Source organism: Macaca nemestrina, chromosome 12 (assembly GCF_043159975.1).
Source record: "Macaca nemestrina isolate mMacNem1 chromosome 12, mMacNem.hap1, whole genome shotgun sequence".
NCBI classification, from domain to species: domain Eukaryota; kingdom Metazoa; phylum Chordata; class Mammalia; order Primates; family Cercopithecidae; genus Macaca; species Macaca nemestrina.
Window position 1 is genome coordinate 34,052,202 of NC_092136.1, and position 24,608 is coordinate 34,076,809.

General features: G+C 36.7%; 1 protein-coding gene and 1 long non-coding RNA gene across 4 annotated transcripts in view; one reads left to right on the forward strand and one right to left on the reverse strand.

Moving 5' to 3' along the window:
- The window catches only part of LOC105471495 (DnaJ heat shock protein family (Hsp40) member C24), a 59,696-nt gene that overhangs the window by 18,779 nt on the left and 16,309 nt on the right, over window positions 1-24,608 (reverse strand). For all 3 annotated transcript variants that reach the window (XM_011723978.3, XM_011723976.3, XM_011723977.3), the window contains exon 2: window positions 4,381-4,519. In XM_011723978.3, the coding sequence (XP_011722280.1) occupies window positions 4,381-4,519 (139 nt within the window). The remainder of the gene's footprint in view (window positions 1-4,380; window positions 4,520-24,608) is intronic.
- Window positions 1,221-23,807, forward strand: LOC105471494 (uncharacterized). Its single transcript, XR_011610717.1, has 4 exons — window positions 1,221-2,506; window positions 3,796-4,389; window positions 18,303-18,538; window positions 23,498-23,807. It is a non-coding gene; the product is annotated as an uncharacterized lncRNA (long non-coding RNA).

Sequence of the window (24,608 nt, forward strand, 5' to 3'; positions counted from 1 at the left end):
TTTATCTATACTGTCTTCTCCCACTCAAGATAAAGCCAGTCCCCAACTGTCGAGATGGATTTTCTGCATCATTTCACATACTTATTTTTCTCAGAAACGGTCACCAAAAAAACATACCCCCGATGCTTATCTTCCACGTTTTACCTGAAGCAAATTTTTACAACCAATTTTGAAATTCCTAAAATCAAATGGAAATATTATGACCATAAATGGACCCTAATCTCACTAATTCAAGTATTTTGTAAGGGTCAGCTTTAGGACACAATTTCACAAATATCCACTGGCCTTAAGTTATTATTCCTAACAGTTAACCAAAATTTATATTATCTACATATTTCCCTCTTACGGAGTTTCTATAACATTAACATGCTTTTCAGGAAGGATTCTTATTTTGAGTTTAAGAAATTACATGTTGATTTATCTGACACATATTGGTGGGGTTTTAAGGTATGTTCCTCATTTGTTTTAAGATTTGCTTATCTTCCATTCCATTTATTTGCTTATCTTTCCAAATATTTATCGTAATAAAGGGATGGAGTAAATTGTGTAATACAAACCAGAAATGACCTCTTGTATCTACCTAAGCAGAGCAGCTGATTAGCTTTGAGCAAAGGCACACTCACTTTACAATATCTGGCCCAATCCCCTCTGAGCCACGCTGTTTTGGGTATCCAATTATGTAGAGTGAAGGTTCCACCTTACCAAAATAATTCACTAACAGAGTACTAAGATATATCCTAATATAAAATAATGTATCAGCAAGGATTCCAAACACAATCTATTCTTTTAAACATTATTTAATCTGATTAACTGTATTTGAAGGTTTGCTACTCTTCAGATCACAGAGAAGTACTTAACTCATAAGCTGTGTCACTCTATAGAGCCACTAAGACATCAGGGATCTGTGACTTTCACATTACAAAGCTACTGAATCATGACAACCATTATTTTCCCATGATATAATTCTGATGTGTTTTTAATGTGCTTAATATATAAGGACCACTCCCCACAAGATTTACAAAGGCAACGAAATCTACTCAACAGGTATTATTCATGTGAACATTTTATAAATCCTGAAAGGGTTTTCCAAAGTGCTCATCTGGTTGAAATGCAAAGCCTAATCTTGAATAACTACATGCCTTTCTGGGGAACACTGGAAGCAGCCTTTGGAGGCATCCTCAGAAGCAATAAGGTAAATATGCCAACTAGAACTAATTGATTAAATTCACTAGTTAACATTACTTTCAAAATGTATAATCTCTGGGAACTAATTATTACTCATCTTTTTCTTAAATTTACTTTTCTTCAGCCTGGCCAACATTACCCTAAAATGTCAACTAAGCATATAGAAGTAGGAATGAGGGAGAAAAAAACATACGTGCAATACTTTAGGTTATCTGCCCTGGAGTATTACTTCTTCTTTATTGGAAAGAACACATTTGATCATTTCTTTTGAGAAGCAAAGAAATATGTCAAGTGTCCCTTTAAATTATCTTTTAAATAAATATGGCTGTGGGCGATATTGATGAGGCTTTCCTTAAGACAGAGCACCAACATGGAGCTGTGAAACATGAGAAAGCATTCAAGATCAGCTAATAAAGCATTTCCTACCTCCTTCTCAAGTATTACAGAGCTCAATTTTATTTTACACTGCAAGTTAATGGTGGGCAGGAAACAAACATATTTAAAGCACATCCTATGAAAAGAAAGGTTTACAATGAACTATCACCACACGTAAAAAGAGTTCTGTATAACAAAGCTACTTCCATGTCTCCAGGGGGTGACACAGGAAAAAAGAGTGCTTTGACCTGGTTATAACAAACTCACTCTCTCAGTAACCTATCCTGGTCTTTAACAAATTATTACTCTCAAAGGTTTTGCTTCCAGCAAACCTAAATCATCACTGTTAGAGAAGTTCAAGTTCATTTCCTTTTTTTTGAGGAGTCATTTTACTGAAGCTGAGTCAAGAAGAAAAAATTAATAAGAGTATTCAAAAGAAGTAACAATATGAAAGTAGGTTTATTGCAAGAGTTTTGAAAAATAGCTCTGGTATGAAAGGCTTAAAAATAGCAATTATATTTGGATACTCTTCTTACCTAAACAGTAAGTCAATCTCCATTTAAAATGGAAACAAAGTCATCTCAGTATCTGGAGCCTCTGGTAAAGGAGGAAATACTTAGTACTTAAATCTGAGGTACTAAAGTGTCACGAAAAGCTGTCCTTCTAGAACAGCTAAATTCAGTAATATGCTGCCTGAAAAACTTGCAGAGCAAACTGATATTTTATAAATTCCAAACTATTTATCTGAATCATGAATCAGGTCCAACTCTCACAGTATTTAGTTGGTCTAAACTTCATTGTGACCTCATCTATGACCTACAGGAGTACCCTGTGACACAGCAGGCCACAGGTGCTTCCATTAAGAGCTTAAAAGTAGGACTCAAAGCTCAAAAGAAATCCACAGTTCTAAGGACCTTTCGAAGACAATGAAAAAGTCATGAATATGGTGATTATTTGTCTTCTGACATCTTTCAAACCTTCCTTCATGCAATTCTATGCTCACTTTTAACCTGGTTTCCTATTTCTTTCTGTTTCTGGCCTACCCCACCCTGTAGCTTCTTGAGAAAATATTTTTATGATTCGTGATCCCTCCCTACCTCTTTCTCTTTAGAAAGCAGGCTTCTAGTCGACTTCACTAATATGTTCTTGATAGTACATAGGCTGTGCAGTGGCAAAAATGTAGAGTGACATTGAAAGTATATACCCTATACTCTTCAGGGTACAATGTTGTGTGAATTTTTCTTATCTCAAGCAAACTGGCATCCGATATACTGGAGACTAGTAAAGATGTGCAAAAACACATCATCTCCAGTAGAGTGTAGTGGCTTAGGAACATAGATTTCTAACACACAACACATTCATGTGCATTAGTTTCAATTCTTTCATAGAAATTATGTGAACCAAGGTTAAAAAGACACCTACGGGTAGAACTTATCAAATGAAGCCATTTCTACATTCTTTTGCAAGAAGTACAAACACACTTAAAAAATAAATACATTAGACAGATGTTCATTATGCACCCAGCAAAAGAACCCAATATTCAAGCCATTTTTGAAAATTAATCCAAATTATTTGCAAAGGTACACTCATCAGGTTCTTAATATTTAAGAAAAAATTAAGCTCATCAGTCTTTTAAAAAGTAGTACGGCCTTAGAGCTGATTAGTACTATAAATAAGTCACTCTTACAAACAAATACTCCAGTACATAAACAGTTCAAGTCTTTCCACACAAAAGTATCACACACAGCCTTTAAGAAACAATTTTTTTGGTAGAAATCCCTCTGAAAATAAATAGGGATGTCTTGCAAATGTCACTGGCTTCATCTTATAATGCTGTGTTTTAAAAATAAAGGCTTGCTTCTCAAATCAAATTTTGATAACCTTAGTGCTAACAAAGCCTCAAAATCATCTTGTGAGATCTGATGGTGTGCTACTGTAGGGCATGGGAGGGGATTCAATAAGCAACTACAGAGACAGTCAGCTTTTATCAACACATCCTAGTCAATGCTGAGCCTGATGTGCTATTGGAGAGAGCGATTGAGTGTTTTCCCCTCGGGCTGTAACTGATTATTGACTCCTCCCATTAGCATGTGGAGTGCATATTGAAGGTTCAAACACAAGGCTGAGGGACTCCTGTCCCTAGGCCAGTGCTGAAAGACAGCCTATCACTTTGTGTAACTGCAGTCCATGTGTGACAAACCTGACCTACATTTCTCTCTTTCTTTCTCACAACAGCTTGTCACTGTTTTAAGAAGCTATTTTCTAAAAAGCATAAAAGAAATGACTTTTAAAATTGCTTAGGTAATCTGCATTCCTAAAATATCATTTATACCAATCATAAGGAATAGTTTATCCTGAAGATAATCATGAAACTCAGCCTAAAATGAGCTCAAAGATAGCAGAGTGCTTTATTATGTCATCTTATATATAGTATCTTCATTTGGATTATCATTTATACTGTATAGTCTTCAAAGTACTATAATTAAAATAGTAATCCATACATATTTATTTTAATAAAAAGAAGTTTTTATACACATAAAGCATATTAATTAGGAATGTGTAATTAAACAGTTTTCAAATGTAATAAAAAATAGCTTTCAAGGCTTCACAAGAAGCCACATCCTAGTAGTTTTCTTAACTTCTCAATGGATACACAATAATCACTGCTAATAATAGGGCATAATTAAAAACAGTGATGGAGGGGAGGAATAAAGGCAACAACACTTGGAACACATGCTGGAAAATGCTCCCCAGGAACGGCTGCAGAGCGTGCTTCTAAGAGTTGCCGATGTGCTGTGGCTCCTCAACACAAGTACCTACCACACCGCTGCAAGTCATACTCTCTTTTTGTCTCTTCATTTCCTAGAATTTTCCACGCTTGATCAATTTCGATGAACTTCTGTACACATTCCTCCACTGTTCCTGCTGATACATCTGTACTTTGTTTATCTGGATGATACTGCCAATCAAAAATAAGGGTGGGAGGGAGTGAGTAGAGAGAGCTGAGGGGGTTACATTTAAAAAAAATTGTAAATCTGAGCTTTAGTTAAGAAGGTAATGAGAAGATGAAAACTAAATGCCAAGGCAATGAGACAACAGTGTTGGACACAGGAGACAACTGCCAGGTTAATTAGACCACTGGAGTAGCTATAAATCCACCAGTGACATGATCTGTCACAACGTGCAAAGACAGCATTTTCTGGATAATTTGTTCATGGAATCCTTGGTCTCATAGACAATTTACCTAGAGAGGATGACTAACACAAATAGCAACAGGTATGTGCAGACGAGCAGGACATGAAACAGGAAGAGCACAAACTAGGCAGAGTATGAAGCTTTCCTTACACAATGTGCTTACCTATAGATAGCATTATACAATGGACCACTAGGTCTTTCTTATGAAATTATACAATCATAATTTTAAATAAAAATATATCTAATTATAAACATGACAACTTTCATCTTCTTCCTCAGCCCTGAAGATTATAAAGTTATAAATCCCCAAGCATACATTTTTATTAAAAACTCGTTATTCTAGGCCAGATTTGTAAGAAATAACTTTAAAGAACTCAAACACTTAGATGTAAATTAATTCATTAAAGAATCTTTCTTATGTGAATTTTCTAAAAAGTCTAAAAATTTTTGTTTTCAATATGCAGTAATTTCTTTATACTACTAGGTCAAAAACAGGAAGCTTTATGCCAATTCATAAATTCTCAAATGCTGATGTACATGTAGCTCACTAAATAGTTATCCAGTAGGATCACTTATCACTTCTCCTATCTCCTTCCTTCCTTTTCTTCTATGTTCTCTGTGATTCTCCCTTTTCTTTTCATCTAACAGTTCTGAAAGGATCAATATGTCATTTGCTTTTCAGCAATCTCCCAACAAATGGGAAAAGATTATATAAATTTAGAGACATTTCAGTGAAACAATCTGGGGGTAACAATAGCACATATTCAGATATGTAAATTTTCTTACTTTCAAGTAAATAAGGAACTCCCAGCCTGTATGATGCTTACCAGGTTCTTCTGTGAAACCAAATATCAGAATAGCATTTGCTGTGCTAGAGAGGATCCTTAGTGGTGTGTAGAAAATGAATCTATCGTTAAAAGATAGTATTTATCCAATAATTACTTCGACAGTTTTATACTTTAATTTCAAAAAGTCAACTTAGGAATGTCCTTTTAATGCAGAATACTTTTTTTTAAATGTCTTACTCTTTTTTCCAAGTTTTTACAATAAAACAGGCAAATAACCATATGTACATTTCATGACTCATCAGTGTGGTTGGTTCATATATTCCTCAATTAATGGTACAATAATTTCAATTATTTCATTGACTGCCTTGCTGACATTATCAGGAGCACAAAAAAAAATTGCAAGTACCATGTCATTTATTATCTAAATTGCTAAGGCCAAAGTCACTCAGTAAGTTGTGTCAAGTACCATGAAGCAAAATGTCTTCAATTCTCAATCTAGAATTTGTAAAGTATGTAAGTTTTAATTAAATCACAGACTATTTTAAAAATAGATTCATTTTCAGGATGAACTTCTCCACACTGCTGAAGATGCTCTCTAGCACAGCAAACGCTATTCTGGTATTTGGTTACACAGAACAACCTGGTAAACATTATACGGGCTGGGAGAAAGATTCTAGGGCAGACAACGAGGAATAGGCTTCCATTTTCCCTTTGGCAAACTACTACTCTTCCTATTAAATCTATCAGTTATCAACATTTAGATATTTAAACTAATGTAAGTACTGAAGAAAAGGAAACTAAGGTTTTATTGTTTCATGTTCTTTGCCCGTGATTTATTAAATGATGCTCATAAAAGTTATTTCTATACTGAGGTTTTGGCAATCTCTAAAGTTGGGATATTCAAGCAATATCCCTAAGCCAAAGTGGAGTTGGTTGCATTAAAGTTCTCTAGCTGACCCATTCCTCTAACACTACACAAAGGTTTGTCTAACAAGCTTAGTATAACTAAATGTTATTATATGTAACATATTCAAATAAGCCATGATACATTTATGATACATTTACATGGGAAAATTCTTAATTTCAGTATGTCACAAGCATTAAGGCCCTGGAGAACTTGTTCTAAATTTGTAGCTATAGAGTAGGAGTAAAGATCAACAGGTAGGTAATTTCTCATGGGCCAATAAAGGAAGTCTACTTGGTACAATGAATAGAAGAGGTTAGGCCTGATCATGTACAAGTCTAACCAAGAAAGCCCTATAAAACCAGGAATTAATTCCTGGATGCCCTAAACTAAAAAATACTACTAAATTTTATTATGAGTCACAAATCAGTTCTATGATAGTGAAAGGACAATTCAATCTCTTTCCCTAATTTGGTATTTTTCTGATTAGTAACTGAAACAAGGGGCTCACCATCTGAGGCTTTAAGTCTATTCAGATTCCATGACATTTATTTAATGGGTACACTCCATTAAAAAATTACAAATATAGCAAGAAAATAAGTATATAATTTGGGATGCTTTAAAGCCTTAGTCCAATGTGTTTTGACAGCAACTTTCAGAGCAAAGTGAAGGTCTAAGAAAAGGAATAACTGTCTGTGGTAGGCTGATAATGAACCCCAAATATATCACGTCCCACTATCTGGTACCTGTAAATGTTACTTTATTTGGAAAAAGGAAGTTCACAGATATGATTACATTGTAGTTCATGAAATGGGAAGATTTTGCTGGATTATCTGGTTGGACCCTAAATGTATTCAAAGTGTTCTTAGAAGAAAGAGGCAGAGAGAGAGCTGACACACAGAAGAGAAGGTGATGTGAAGACAGTGCAGAGAGAGGTCTGAAATGCTGCCCTTGAAGACTGGAGTAAAGTGGCCACAAGCCAAGGAATGCCTGCAGCCTCCAGAAGCTGGAAAAGACAAGCAATGGATTCTCCATCAGATCCTCCAGAGGGAGTGCAGCGCTGCCAACACTTTGAACTCAGCCTGGTTATAATTATTTTGGACTTCTTCAGAACTATAAAAGAATAAATATTTGAAACCACCCAAGTTTCTGATAGTTTGCTTTTACAGCTATGAGAAATTAAAACCCAGTCCAAATATATCTATGATTTACAATTGGAATGCAAGACACTAGAATGTGTTAAGTAGAAGTTTTAATTACAAGGGCTACTCATAAAATGGTGTCATTACACACATTCTTAAAAATATGAAATTTTTCTCTATTGCCAATGGGAAAACAAGCCCCTAATCCTAGGTTTAAAGGGTTTCTGATCTCAAAGTGTATGTTAATTTTGTTCCTACTATTTCTAACTTTGAGCTATCCTGTGGAAGGTAGACTCATTATGACCATAAAAGACCACAGTCATTTTCCTTCTGTTGTCAAATCTTATTTCTTGCCCTTAACTTCTTTTACTCTCCACTAGCCAAAAACCTTCCTACTCTTGAGAGCCCAAAGCTAGTCCCAATTCATTCATTCACTTATCAAATAAAAGACAGATGTAATCTAAAGCACTGTATATTCTAGGGGCTTACTATCTAATTAAGGAACCAGACACAGCCATTAAAAAAAAAAAAAAAAAAAGCATGGACTTCCTTATAGTCTCAAAAAATGCCAGCTGAATCAAACAGGGAGCTCTGAGGACAACAACATTCATCAATCAAGTAGAGAGAATCCTGATACTCCTTAATTAACAGAATAGGTCTGTTATAAATTTAATGTTGCAAAGTGAATTTATTTTAAATGACTTCCATGTTCTTTCAGTACTAAACTGAAATGCATTTTGCTGGAGTTGAAAAACTTAGTGTCTTGGAAGCAACAGACTCAAAATTAACAAATCAGCAAATCTTGCAACAAACAGAGAAGAAAATTTTAAGAAATTATCATTAATAACAGCACAAAAAATGCTTTGGAATAAGCCAAATAGAGTATATGTAAGACTTCTACACTGAGAAGCACAAAGCACCACTAAGAGAAATCAAAGGCCTAAACAAATGGAAGAAGTAACATGTTCATGGATGGGAAGCTGCTTGTCCATTTTCCCTAAACTGATATATTAATGCAATCCCTATCAAAATTTCAGCAGTAATCAACACTGTAGTACCCGCATAAAGCATAAAGATAGCCGAGAAACAGACCATACATATATGGTCAATTGACTTTCAAAAAAGCTGCTAGAGCAACTCAATGAGGAAAGGAAAGTATGTAACGAATGGTTTCTAAACAACTGGATATCGGGGAAAAAAAATAACCTCAATCCCTCTTATTCCATAAACCAAAATTAATTCAGAATGAATTATACATGTAAAAGTAATCCATAAAGGCAACGCAAGGGAATATCTTTGCCACTTAGGGTAGGTAAAGAGTGCTTTGACAGAAAATAAAAAGCATAAACTGTGTAACACAAAATTGAGAAACTGAACATCGAATTTTAAAACTTTCTGCTCATCAAAATACCACTAAGAAAATGAATAAACAAGCCATAGACTGGGAGAAAATACTGGCTGCATATGTTTCTAACAAAGGACTTGTATCAGAATACATGAATAAAAACCTATAAATAAATGATAAAAAGACAAAACTAATTAAAAACCAGATGAATAAAATTGAACAGATACTTTTTCAAAGAAAACTGATGAACAATGTGTACATGAACTTTTTTATTAGTTATTAGGAAATAACTTAAACTTTTTTATTAGTTATAAGGAAAATGCAAATTAAAATCACAATGAGATATTATTACATACCTAAAAGAATGGCTAAAATAAAAATGACTGCCTGGGTGTGGTGGCTCATGCCTGTAATCCCAGCACTTTGCGAGGCCAAGGCGGGCAGATCACCTGAGGTCAGGAATTTGAGACTAGCTTGGACAACGTGGTGAAACCCAGTCTTTACTAAAAATACAAAAATTAGCCAGGTGCGGTGGCACGCACCTGTAGTCCCAGCTACCCAGGAGGCAGAGGCACAAGAATTGCTTGAACAGGGGAGGTAGAGGTTGCAGTGAGTGGAAATCGTGCCACTGCACTCCAGCCTGAGGGACAGAGCAAGCCTCTGTCTCAAAAAAAAAAAAAAGAGAGAAAGAAGAAAAAAGAAAAAAAAATACTGATAACACCAAGTGTTGATAAGATATGAAATAACCAGAATTCTCATATACTGCTGAGAGGAAACAATTTGGCAATTGCTTATAAAGTTACATATACATCTACTCTATGATCAATAAAAATGAAAATCAGAAATCTACAAAGAGATTCATAAAAGAATAGATTAACAGTCTTATTCGTAACAGTCTTATTAAAAAACTGGAACCATAAATGTCTATCAACTGCAGAATAGGTAAATACCTTTCATTAAATCCATAAAAAAGAAATATTACTCAACAATTAAAAAAGAACAAATCATGACACACTCAATAACATAAATGAAAATCTAGAATATCTGTTAAGTAAAAGAAGAAAGAATAAAAAGTACATACTGTATGATTACATGAACATGAAATCCCAATTTAGGTACATTTAATCTGTGGTGATAGAAACCAGAAAGTCGGTTTCCAGGTAAGAATAGGTAGTGGAAATTAAGAAAGAGGGGCATGAGGGAACTTGCTGGAGGAACAGAAATGTTCTATATCTTATTTGGGGTGGTGTTTACATGATATCAAACTCACCAAACTTAACACTTAAGATCTGTGCATTTTTCGTTTTATGTTGACAATATCTCAATAGAAAAACATCTTCAGACATGTTTAAATTTTTTAAAAAGAATTTAGCAAATCTTTCTAAACCATAAAGGATAAATAAGGAATTTCTTCCAATATTAATAGAAAGATAAGTACAACAAAAAACACAGAAAATTAATGAAAAAATTAATATGAATTAGTGAAAAGCTTGAATTACACATTAGTTTATGGAAATTGTTTTATTACTTTCAAGCACATTTGCCAACTTTAATAACTTCAAAACATTTTAAAAGACTAAGCATTGCTGAGTAGAAACCCGAAGTGCATCCAAAATTAAAATACCATAAATATGTCACAATATTAAAAATACTGAGAGTGATAGTATCTGTGTGATTCTTCATTATACAAAGACATCTATTTCCAAAATTTCAGTAAACTGCTATTTTTTAAATTAATTAATTAATTATTATTATTATACTTTAAGTTCTAGGGTACATGTGCATAACGTGCAGGTTTGTTACATATGTATACTTGTGCCATGCTGGTGTGCACTCTGAAATGACTTGACACCTATAACTGTATGATCTAAGTAATTTCCTCATATTTGGGGGAAACTTTTCAATTACAGAAACTTAAATTCTTTAAATTACCATATCATTCATTGAGAATAGGAAAAACTACCACAAAAGTAGATTAAGAAACTCTCTTGATACAAAAATAGGGGATCATACATGGTACTACAAAAGAAATACAGGAACTGATAAAATATTTCATCAGGATTGGTATGTGTTATCTGTTTTCTGACTATTTCAAGGATAAGTAACACTTTTAGTTATGAAATCTTAATTCTCATCAGCTGAGATTTTTTGGCAATGGGCTGTCCAATATGAAATATTTTATTTTGATTTCAAACACTCTCTACATATTAAGTCTAAGTGCTTTCTAAATTACTAATTCTAGAGTGACTGTCACAATGTGTCACCTCAGTGCTACTCAAAATGTGGTCCTCAGAACTGCAGCATCAGCATCATCAGAGAGCTTGTTACAAATATCAATTCTTGGGCCTCACCTCAAATCTTCAGAGGGAGGATTCCAGAATCTGTGTTTCACCAAGCTCTCCAAGCAACTGTTACGCGTGCTAAAATTTGAGAAGCACACTGTTAGCCTTAACTGCTTAAACATGGAATTCATGGGCAAGTCAGAAGATAAGTGCTTTGCAAAAATGTTCCTGTGACAGACGCGTCCTTCCAAGTACGTACACCAAAAAGAGGGGAAAAAAATCCATTAACCTAGAACACCACAATGAAAACTACAACGTGTTTCAAGTCAAAAATTTTTTGATATTTGATACCTTCCATTCACTAATCATAAATGTCAACTTATTCATTCCATTGTTTGTACGAACACCATATGATGTCACAGATGAAGACACTGATGAAATCTGAACAATATGCCAGTGGTAGTTTAATCTGTTGACTTTTTTTTTTTTTTTTTTAAAGAGAGGGGCATAATTTGTATCAGGCTTCACCTTAACACTAATGATGATATCCACTGATAAGTTTACACAGAAACAAATGTTTTTCCACTAAGAAATGAAGCACGTAAAATTATGAAAATAGCATCATACAATGCAGTGTGAAAATTCTACCAACTTCTAAAAGGTTTTAGTGAAAATTTTTTTAATATATATATATTTTTTGAGATGGGATCTCTCTGTGTCATCTGGGCTGGAGTGTAATGGAGTGATCCTGGCTCACTGCAACCTCTGCCTCCCAGGATCAAGCGATCCTCCCACCTCAGCCTCCCGGGTAGCTGGCTAATTTTTGTATTTTTTGTAGAGACGAGGTTTCCATATTGCCCAGGCTGGTCTCCAACTCTAGGACTCAAGTAATCCATCCACCTTGTGAAAATTACATATTCATTAGCTCCAAATGATATTTTCTGTTGGCTACACAACATATAAAGTTGAAATGAAATGATATTTCTTTACAGTAAACACATAAGAGTTTTATGGTAAACTGTCTACATACATTAATCCTTTCGTACACACTTGTGATTGTGCTGTTTTGATATATAAAATATAAACTATATATAAGAAGTAACAATAAACCATGAAAAGGACTCTGGGCAAATCTGATTACACAAAAATCCCCAAATAGGCTAATATTACTTGATTTATCAATGTGGCAATTGAGGTTTCCTCTACGTATTAATAGATGAGTTTTAGTACCATCAATAGGATGCTAGCTCTCTATCTCTAGCTTCAAACTTTCTTGAATTCTAGAACCAAAGTTTGAAATACTTTCTGGAAGCTTTCTTGTCAGCACAATAAGTTTAATATATTCGATATCCAATATATTATCCAGACACTAAAATTTGTTTCTCCTCTTGCTGAATTCCTTGCTCTGTTAAAAAATAACTCCGTTAAAAAATAACTCCATGCTCAATAAATGCTAAATGAATGGATGAGGGGAAAAATTTTCCTAATAATCCAGACTATCAATATTAGGGTAACCCCTCTTTCCCTCCTCCCATGAACTGCCAAATCTATAGATTCTACTTACATAATTTACTTTCTATTCTCAATATCAACCCTAGTTCAGACCATTAGCTCCTACCTAGTCCCCAGCAATCATCTTCTAACAGTTTTCCAATCCATCTTACCTGCTTCATAGTCACTCATCTTAACGTAACTCTGACCATGTCATTCCCCAGCTCATAAATTTTAAATGGCCAACTAATGCATAATGAATTACAGTGAAACTCTTTATCCTTAAAAGTAAAGTACTACAATAGAGAACCACAACCGACACAACAAAACGAGAATTTTAGACCAATATCCCTGATGAACATCAATGCAAAAATCCTCAATAAAATACGGGCAAACCGAATCCAGCAGCACATCAAAAAACTTATCCACCATGATCAAGTGGGCTTCATCCCTGGGATGCAAGGCTGGTTCAACATACGCAAATCAATAAATGTAATCCAGCATATAAACAGAGCCAAAGACAAAAACCACATGATTATCTCAATAGATAAAGGCCTTTGACAAAATTCAACAGCCCTTCATGCTAAAAACTCTCAATAAATTCGGTATTGATGGAACGTATCTCAAAATAATAAGAGCTATTCATAACGAACCCACAGCCAATGTCACACTGAATGGGCAAAAACTGGAAGCATTCCCCTTAAAAACTGGCACAAGACAGGGATGCCCTCTCTAACCACTCCTATTCAACATAGTGTTGGAAATTCTGGCCAGTGCAATCAGGCAAGAGAAAGAAACAAAGGGTATTCAATTAGGAAAAGAGGAAGTCAGATTGTCCCTGTTTGCAGATGACATAATTGTCTATTTAGAAAGGCCCATTGTGTCAGCCCAAAATCTCCTCAAGCTGATAAGCAACTTCAGCAAAGTCTCAGCGTACAAAATCAATGTGCAAAAATCAGAAGCATTCTTATACACCAATAACAGACAGAGAGCCAAATCATGAATGAACTCCCATTCACAATAGCTTCAAAGAGAATAAAATACCTAAGAATCCAACTTACAAGAGATGAGAAGGACCTATTCAAGGAGAACTACAAACCACTGCTCAGTGAAATAAAAGAGGACACAAACAAATGGAAGAACATACCATGCTCATGGATAGGAAAAATCAATATTATGAAAATGGCCATACTGCCCAAGGTAGTTTATAGATCCAATGCCATCCTCATTAAGCTACCAATGAGTTTCTTCACAGAATTGGAAAAAACTACTTTAAAGTTCATATGGAACCAAAAAAGACCCCGCATTGCCAAGACAATCCTAAATCAAAAGAACAAAGCTGGAGGCATCACGCTACCTGACTTCAAACTATACTACACGGCTACAGTAACCAAAACAGCATGGTACTGGTACCAAAACAGAGATATAGACCAATGGAACAGAACAGAGCCCTCAGAAATAATACCACACATCTACAGCCATCTGATCTTTGACAAACCTGACAAAAACAAGAAATGGGGAAACGATTCCCTATTTAATAAATGGTGCTGGGAAAATTGGCTAGCAATAAGTAGACAACTGAAACTGAAACCTTCCTTACTTCTTATACAAAAATTAATTCAAGATGGATTAGAGACTTAACTGTTAGACCTAAAACCATAAAAACCCTAGAAGAAATCCTAGGCAATACCATTCAGGACATAGGCATGGGCAAGGACTTCATGTCTAAAACACCAAAAACAACGGCAACAAAAGCCAAAATTGACATATGGGATCTAATTAAATTAAAGAGCTTCTGCACAGCAAAAGAAACTACCATCAGAGTGAACAGGCAACCTACAGAATGGGAGAAAATTTTTGCAATCTACTCATCTGACAAAGGGCTAATATCCAGAACCTACAAAGAACTCAAACAAATTTACCAGAAAAAAACAAACAACCCCATTAAAAAGTGGGCGAAGGATATGAACAGACACTTCTCAAAAGAAGACATTTATGCAGCCAACAGACACATGAAAAAATGCTCATCATCACTGGCCATCAGAGAAATGCAAATCAAAACCACAATGAGATACCATCTCACACCAGTTAGAATGGCGATTATTAAAAAGTCAGGAAAGAACAGGTGCTGGAGAGGATGTGGAGAAATAGGAACACTTTTACACTGTTGGTCTAACTGTAAACTAGTTCAACCATTGTGGAAGACAGTGTGGCGATTCCTCAAGGATCTAGAACTAGAAATACCATTTCACCCAGCCATCCCATTACTGGGTATATACCCAAAGGATTATAAATCATGCTGCTATAAAGACACATGCACACATATGTTTATTGTGGCACTATTCACAATAGCAAAGACTTGGAACCAACCCAAATGTCCATCACTGACAGACTGGATTAAGAAAATGTGGCACATATACGCCATGGAATACTAGGCAGTCATAAAAAAGGATGAGTTCGTGTCCTTTGTAGCAACACGGATGCAGCTGGAAACCATCATTCTCAGCGAACTATCTCAAGAACAGAAAACCAAACACCGCATGTTCTCACTCACTGAACAATGAGATCACTTGGATACAGAAAGGGGAACATCACACACAGGGGCCTGTTGTGGGGTGGGGGTATGGGGGAGGGATAGCATTAGGAGATATACCTAATGTAAATGATGAGTTAATGGGTGCTGCACACCAACATGGCACATGTATACATATGTAACAAACCTGCACGTTGTGCACATGTACCTAGAACATAAAGTATAATAATAATAAAAAAAGAAACCACAACCTACCATTCAAGCTTTATCTATTAAAATATTAAACACTGAATACATAAACACTGTATTCTAACTATATCCATATCTGTGCAAAGATTAGTACAGTGCCTCTTCGCACAAGTATCCTTCATAAATATTTGTATATTTAAGTTGTGTGTTTAATATTTTCCCCAAAAGTACAAAATCAGAAACTTACTGATTTTAGTCAGCACAATATAGGAGGAGGGACGAATTTTAGGTTTAATCTGAGGTACTGCACTTAAGTGCCTTTTCTCTCATACTCTTTCCTAGTGAACAAGTATTTACTGTGTCATTCTATTACGCTGACACTGTGAACAAATATGATATGAAAATGCTTCAGCCCAATGATCTTCCTTCAAACACTTTTCAAATTGAGGAATGAGATACAGAGTAAACAAACACTAAGAGGAATGCATTCAAAAGAATACATATGGAAAAAAAATGAATTTGTAGTTGCTATAATTTGAATGTGTGCCCAATCCATGTTAAATGTGATTGTCATTGTGACAGTATTAGGAGGTAGCACCTTTCACCAGTGATTGGGCCATGACTGCTCTGCTCTCATGAATAGAATAATGTTGTTATTTCTAGAGTGAATTCCTTATAAACGGCTAAGTTTGGCCCCCTTTTGCCTATGTAGCAAGCGCTTGAGTTTGCTAGTCATGGGATGGGAGAGCAGGAAACAGAAAACTCTTTTCAGATGCTGACCATTTAATATTGGACTTCTCAGCCTCCAGAACAGTGAGCCAATAAATTTTTGTTCATTATAAATTACTGCTCTGGGTGCAGTGGGTCACACCTGCAAGTAATCCCAGCACTTTGGGATGCTGAGGCGGGAGGATTGCATGAGGCCACGAGTTTGAGATCAGCCTGGACAACACAGAACTCATCTCTACTATAAATTTTCATGGTAGCATGGGCCTGTAGTCCCAGTTACTCTGCAGGCTGAAGTAGGAGGACTGCTTGAGCCCAGAAGATTGAGGCTATGATGAGCCATGATTGTACCACTATACTCCAGCCTGGGTGATGCAAAAAGATTCTGCCTCAAATAAATAAAAAGGTTAGTTAGTCTGTGGTATTTTGTTATAGCAGCATGAAATGGACTAAGAGAGAAGCTGTGAGAGTTAAAAATGGGCAAGGCCGAAAAAAATTCCTGGCTGGGTGTGGTGGCTCACGCCTGTAATCCCAGCACTTTGGGAGGCCGAGGCGGGCAGATCACCTGAGGTCAGGAGTTCGAGACTAGCCTGGCCAACATGGAGAAATCTTGCCTCTACCAAAAACAACAAAAATTAGCTGGGTGTGGTGGCACGTGCCTGTAATCCCAGCTACTTGGGAGGCTGAGGCAGGAGAATTGCTGGAATCTGGGAAGAAGAGGTTGCAGTGAGCTGAGATCACGCTACTGCACTGCCTGGGCAACAGAGCAAGACTCTGTCTTAAAAAAAAAAAAAAAAAAAAAAAGAATTCCTAATGTCTCTTTCTCTACTCTCCTTCTAATTTTCCTGAAAGAAAACTGTTAATGTTTCACATACCAATTCTGTACTACCAAAAAGGGAGTAAGTGTCATAACAACAACAGATGTTATCAGAATCTCAGCAAAAAGAGACTTGCTTGGTGTTTGTGTTTTTTTTTTTTTGGTCAATGATTTTGGGGAAGGTCCCACTCAAGTACTGTCTTGCAAAGCCCCAATATGACCACTGTTGAATTTCCGTGACATTACAGTAGATACACATTCCAAACAGATTACCACTGAGGAATTTCAAAGAGCAGCATACACATCAACACTGAATAAAAGCTTATTATGGGTCATTTTTATTTAAAGTTTGCATGCATTTATGAGTCTAATAATCACTACAGCTTGAGGCACTCATTACCTCTAAAGATAATGAAAACTTATTTCTTCAGACATCTGTTGTGAAACAAAATTGAAAAGGTCAATTTGAGAGAATTATATAAGTAATAAGGCATTAATAAATCTGACCACAATATCTGACAACTGAGACAGCACAGGCATTCCTCTCTGGGGTCTGCTGCTTTCCAACCCCAGATTGGAAATAAAGGAAAATCTTAAGTTTCCTCAAGGAAAATTCAAGGCATTCAGCTAGCCCTGAGAAGTAAATGAGCAACTTGATAAGCAAAAGGTCATAAGAGCTTAAAATAATAGCCGAGGAAGTTAAAGTCATAAAATGTTTGGTTCCTTATGTCAGAGGTGTGTGAACCACAGCAACTCCATCTTGAATACAAGCTGGGTAAAATAGGACTAAGACCTACTGGGCTGCATTCCCAGATGGTTAAGGCATTCTAAAGTCACAGGATGAGATAGGAGGTCGACACAAAACACAGGTCATAAAGACCTCACTGATAAAACAGGATGCAGTAAGGAAGCCAGCTAAACCCCACCAAAACCAAGATGGCCACTAGAGTGACCTCTGATGATCCTCACTGCTACACTACCACCAGAGCCATGACAGTTTACAAATGCCATGGCAACATCACGAAGTTACCCTATAAGGTCCAAAAAGGGCAGGCAGGAATAATCCACTTCTTGTTTAACACATAATTAAGAAATAACCATAAAAATGGGCAACCAATGGCCCTCAGGGCTGCTCTGTCTATGGAGTAGCCATTCTTTTAATCCTTTACTTTCTTAATAAACTCACTTTAACTTAATGGACTCACCCTGAAGTCTTTCTTGCATGAGATCCAAGAACCTTCTCTTGGGGTCTGGATGGAGACCCCTTTCCTGTAACACCCACGGAAACTAAAGAAAACATCTTAACACATGGCCCTGAGTTGTTTTTCAGAAACCTGGACCGCCACCAAATGGATCTGCTGGTACACAGACTTCAGATAAGAAGAAACTGGAGACTGAACTCTAACCACGTTTCTTTGTTCTAAATTTCCTCCTGAGTGGCTTGGAGGAAGTCATGCCCATGGGACAGACCTAATATTCTTTTCTGCTGACCCCAAGTCTTTACACAAAGCTCTCCTTCGTTAACCAACTGCAAATCAAAAACTGTTTGAATCCGCCTATGATTCGGTAAGCCCCTGCTTCAAGATGTCCTGCATTTTTAGGCCAAACCAATGTACATACTTCATGTGTTGATGTATGCCTTTGCCTGTAACCCCTTATTTCCCCACCTTTAAAAACCCTTATATGTAAGCCATAGAGGAGGTTGGGTCTTTAGCACAAGCTGCCCAATTCTCCTTGCTTGGCACCCTGAAATAAGTGTCTCACTTTCTCTCACTGCAAATCTTGATGTAAGTGTTTGGCTTTGGTGAACCTGATGGGCAGACCCAAGTTCAGTTCAGTAACACAACTAGAAGAGCATTCCCCAACATTTTTCTTCATGAAGAATGATACACATACACACACACACACACGCACGCATGTTAACTGAAAAGAACATTTGTGATCTTTAAGTATCTATAAAAATTACCTTAATCAGTTCCTTTGGGAATGCTAGTGAATAGCTAAGAATTTAAAAGACAATATAGTCATGTGCCAGATAACGATGCTGCAGTCAATGATGTATTGCATATACAATAACAGCCCCATAAGATTATAATGGAGCTGAAAAATTCCTACTGCCTAGTGACATCATAGCTGTTATAATATCACAGTACAATGCATTATTCACATGTTTGTGGAAATGCTGTTGCAAACTAACCTACTTTATAAACTTTATAAAGTGGAGCCAGGTGTGGCAGCTCATGCCTGTAATCCCAGCACTTTGGGAGGCTAAGGCAGGAGGATCACTTGAGGCCAGGATTTCAGGAACAGACTGAGCAAGGTAGTGAGATCTCATCTCTACAAAATAATTACAAGATTAGCTAGGCATGGTGGCACAAGCCTGCAGTCCTAGCTACCCAGGAGGCTGAGGTGGGAAGAGTACTTGAGCCCAGGAGGTCGATGCTGCAGTTAGCTATGACTGTACCATTGCCCTCTAGCATGGGTGACAGAGCAAGACCATGACTCTATAATTTTTTTAAAAAACTTTGTAAAGTAAAAAATGCATGGCTGGGCGCGGTGGCTCACACCTGTAATCCCAGCACTTTGGGAGGCCAAGGTGGGCAGATCACAAGGTCAGGATATCGAGACCATCCTGGCTAACACGAGAAAACCCTGTCTCTACTGAAAATACAAAAAATTAGCTGGGCGTGGTGGCGGGTTCCTATAGTCCCAGCTACTCAGGAGGCTGAGGCAGGACAATGGCGGGAACCCAGGAGGCAGAGCTTGCAGTGAGGCGAGATCACGCCACTGCACTCCAGTCTGGGTGACAGAGCGAGACTCTGTCTCAAAAAAAAGAAAAAAACCAAGTTACAATAAGCTAAGGTTAATTATTTTAAAAATATTTTTGTATAATTTAGTGTAGCCTAAGCGTACAATGTTTATAAAGTCTACAATAGTGTACAGTGATGTTCTAGGCCTTCACATTTACTTACCACTCATTGACACCCATAGCAACTTCCAGTCCTACAAGCTCTATTCATGGTATGGACCCTACACAGGTACATGTACCATTTTTAATATTTTATAGCATATTTTTACTGTACCTTTTCTATGGTTAGATATATTAGATACACAAATACCACTATGTTACAACTGCCTATAGTATTCAGTACAGTAACATATTATATAGGTTTGTAGCCTAGGAGCAAACGGCTATACCACAAAGCCTGATGTGCAGTAGGCTACACCGTCTATATACGGATGGCTTATGTAAGTGCACTCTGTGATGTTCTCACAGGGTGAAATTGCCCTATGACACATTTCTCGGAACACATCCCGATCTTGAAGCGACACAGGGCTGTATGTAGTCAAAAACAATATGCTTTCCTAGAGCTCACCATTTGGCTTCGTAATGTAATGGCAGCCTTTGCTATGGAATCTTTGTGAATAATCCTATACATTTATTTATGATGGAATCCTACATTTAACATAGACAGCCCCACGGTTCTCAGAGAGAGCCTTAAAGTGATGCTTCAGTGTGCTTACGTGGCCAGCCACACTGACAGAACAATATGAAGAAATGTACATCCCTTGGGTCTACCAAATCTCTAATGATTGCCTCCATTCTCCAGAAGAGCCATTTTAATACCATTAATATTTATAAACAGATCTCTTGGTCTTCTGAACATATTTTTAAAACTTCTGCTAAATATCACTATACCACTGACTGCCTTTGAAACAAAATTGAGACATTCATTCTGAGATTCCTGGTAGCTGCAAGATGCAGCAGCAAAAGAGAAAAACAGAGAAGGAAGTGAAAGAGGGGGAAGCAGGAGGATGGGAAAGGCAGAGAGAGGATGGGGAGGAGAAGGAGGTAGTGAAGAAAGAAGAGACAGCGGGAGAAGGGGAATAAGAAAACAGAAGAGAAGGATGAAGAAAGAGAGGAAAAGGAAGGATGATGTTTTGAAAAAGAGAGAAGAGAGTAAAGAACACTGAAAGACAATAAAGCTGTGCAATATTTGTGGTAGGTATTGTTTTTCAAATAAAGAATTAAGATAACTAATTTATACTCCCACTAACAGTGTAAAGGCATTCCTATTTCTCCACAGCCTTGCCAGCATCTACTGTTTCCTGACTTTTTCATAATCACCATTCTGACTGACGTGAGATGGTATCTCATGGTTTTGATTTGCATTTCTCTAATGACCAGTGATGATGAGCTTTTTTTCATGTTTCTTGGCCACATAAATATATTCTTTTGAAAGTATATGTTCATATCCTTTGCCCACTTTTTGATGGGGCTGTTTTTTTTTCTTGTAAATTTGTTGATGTTCCTTATAGATTCTGAAAATTAGACCTTTGTCAGATGGGTAGATTGCAAAAATGTTCTCCCACACTGTAAGATGCCTCTTCACTCTGATGATCGTTTCTTTTGCTGTGCAGAAGCTCTTTAGTTTAATTAGATCTCATTCATCAATTTTGGCTTGTGTTGCAATTGCTTTTGGTGTTTTAGTCATGAAGTCTTTGCCCGTGCCTATGTCCTTAATGGTATTGCCTAGGCTTTCTTCTAGAGTTTTTATGGTTTTGGGTTTTACATTTAAGGCTTTAATCCATCTTGAGTTAATTTTTGAATAAGGTGGAAGGAAGGGGTCCAGTTTCAGTTTTCTGCATATGGCTAGCCAGTTTTCCCAGCATCATTTATTAAATAAGGAATCCTTTCCCCATTGCTTGTTTTTGTCAGGTTTGTCAAAGATTAGATGGTTGTAGATGTGTGGTGTTATTTCCGAGGTCTCTGTTCTGTTCCATTGGTCTATATCTCTGTTTTGGTACCAGTACCATGCTGTTTTGGTTACTGTAGCCTTGTAGTATAGTTTGAAGTCAGGTAGCGTGATACCTCCAGCTTTGTTCTTTTTGCTTAAGATTGTCCTGGCTATACAGGCTTTTTTTTTGCTTCCATATGAAATTTAGAGTAGTTTTTTCTAATTCTGCAAACAACCACTGTGGAAGACAGTGTGGTGATTCCTTGAGGAATACCATTCTGGTTCCTTGAGGAACCAGAAATACCATTTGACCCAGCAATCCCATTACCGGGTATATATCCAATGGATTATAAATTATTCTACTATAAAGACACATGCATACATATGTTTATGCAGCACATTTACAATAGCAAAGACTTGGAACCAACACAAATGCCCATCAATGATAGACTGGATAAAGAAAATGTGGCACATATACACATGGGATCCTATGCAGCCATAAGAAAGAATGAGATCATGTCCTTTGCAGGGACATGGATGAGGTTGGAAGTCATCATTCTCAGCCAACTAACACAGGAACAGAAAACCAAACACCACATGTTCTCATTTGTAAGTCGGAGTTGAACAATGAGAACACATGGACACAGGGAGGGGAACAACACACACTGGGGCCTGTCGGGGTGTGGAGGACAAGGGGAGGGAGAGTATCAGGACAAATACCTAATGCATGAGGGGCTTAAAACCTAGATGATGAGTTGATAGGTGCAGCAAACCACCATGGCACATGTATACCTATGTAACAAACCTGCACATTCTGCGTATGTATCCTAGAGTTTAAACAAAAAAAAAAAGAAAGAAAGAAAGGAAGAAAGGAAACCTTAAAAAAAAAAAAAAAAAGAATTAAGAGATACATCTGCAGAAACTGAATTCCCAAAAATAAAGAAACGTAAAAGGTTAAGATATGTGGTTAAATTATTGAATCCATGGCAATTTACGGCAAACCTTTTTTAAAACCTCTATAATACATCTTTAACTGTGAGGTTTACTAACTCTAAAATATAATCTTGCACCGATTCCTTTTGTTAGTAACATGCGTTTTTTCTCTTTTGAATATATTCGAGTGTAGCATAATCCCTGTTCCTGTATGACTGCACGTAAGATATAAAAACAACTTTAAATCTTGTGCAGTGGGTTACATAATATCCAATATAAATATAAACCCAGACACCTCCACTCCCCCAAATCAAATCAAGTAAGTTTCCATGATATATTCAATACACGCTACAGAGAGAATTCTGATATCAACCCTTTACCTCCAATTTCCCCAGATGACGATTAGTAGTAGGGAGAGTACTTGCTGACTTCACGTACTCCCTGGGTTCAGGGAAAAGATGTCTTTTTATACAATTAAGGACTCAAGAAACTGATGTCAAACTAAACTCATCACTGCTAAATAAGAGTGGCGATGTACACACACAGATCCTACAGAGAGGCTCTCCTACAACTCATAGCTCTTGCTCTGGACACCAAGGCCATCAGGTACTAATTAACTAGTGTGTTCTGTCAATACTTTCATGCTTTTCTTTTATTAATTGATCATTTTGCCATATTAATGATACTAGTACAGTGGCTTTGAATTCCCTCGAGTGCTTTACCCCTGAGATAGGAAAAAACCAGTAAAGAAGATATGAGAAAGAAAATGTCACAGATTATCTTTAACTATCTCTTATTTGAATCAATGCTAACACTGCTTCCTATAAAAGTTATCTATTTCTTTTATTTGCAGAAATGCTCCTGTGGACCTAAAATGTACAACTGTTCTTTAAATAAAACTTCAACTGATTTAACTTTATAAGCTACAGGAAACAACAAGTGAAATGAAATATACTAACGTATATAGGTATACAGGTATGTAACATTCTCATATATAGGTGTTCAAAATTAATGATGGGATTGCATACCTAAGGCTAGAGAGGTGACAAGAACCCTTAATACTAACTACCTAATGATGAGAGAAAGTCACCTAAATGAAGCTCAATAAACAAGATAAGTGACCTTAATACTGACAGGGGAAAAAAGGGGTAAAAGAAGAAAAATAAAGCATTTAATAACTGTAGTCAGTCAATGAACTTAATATACTATTTTTGAAATAAAGGCCTAAGCAGGCTTCTTAGGATATCAAGAAATAAAAATCGGATCAGGCATGGTGGCTCACACTTATTATTCCAGCACTTGGGAGGCCAAGATGGGCAGATCACAAGGTCAAGAGTTCAAGACCAGCCTGGCCAACATGGCAAAACCCCGTCTCTACTAAGAGTACAAAAATTAGCCAGGCGTGGTGGCAAGCGCCTGTAATCCCAACTATTCAGAAGCCTGAGGCAGGAGAATTGCTTGAACCTGGGAGGCAGAGGTTGCAGTGAGCTGACATCACACCACTGCACCCCAGCCTGGGCGACAGAGCAAGACTCTGTCTCGGGGGGGAAAAAAGAGAAACATATATCCCCTGAGATAATTTTAGATTTTCATTATTGCAAATCACTGTTATTTTGAAGCGGCTGTTAAAAAGTTAGTGTGGAAATGCTGTTAGGACCATGCAGTTGTAATTTTCTAATGAATCTGAATATAGTTTAGATAGGCAAGAGAGAGATGCACATTGACTGACTTTGGCTGTGTTTTGTTGTTGTTTTGCTTTATTTTCCATGAGATGCTCACTTGCTTAAAACATGATCATGTTACAAAAAGTTAGGTATCAGAGTACTGCAATTGTGTCCTTTATACTTTGACACTGCATTAAGATTACGAAAGCTAAAAAAAAAAAAAAATCACAAAGGTAAAGTCAAGTACAACACACTACTGCCACCTATTGCTTAGCAAAATATTGCCTAAAGAAGCAGTCA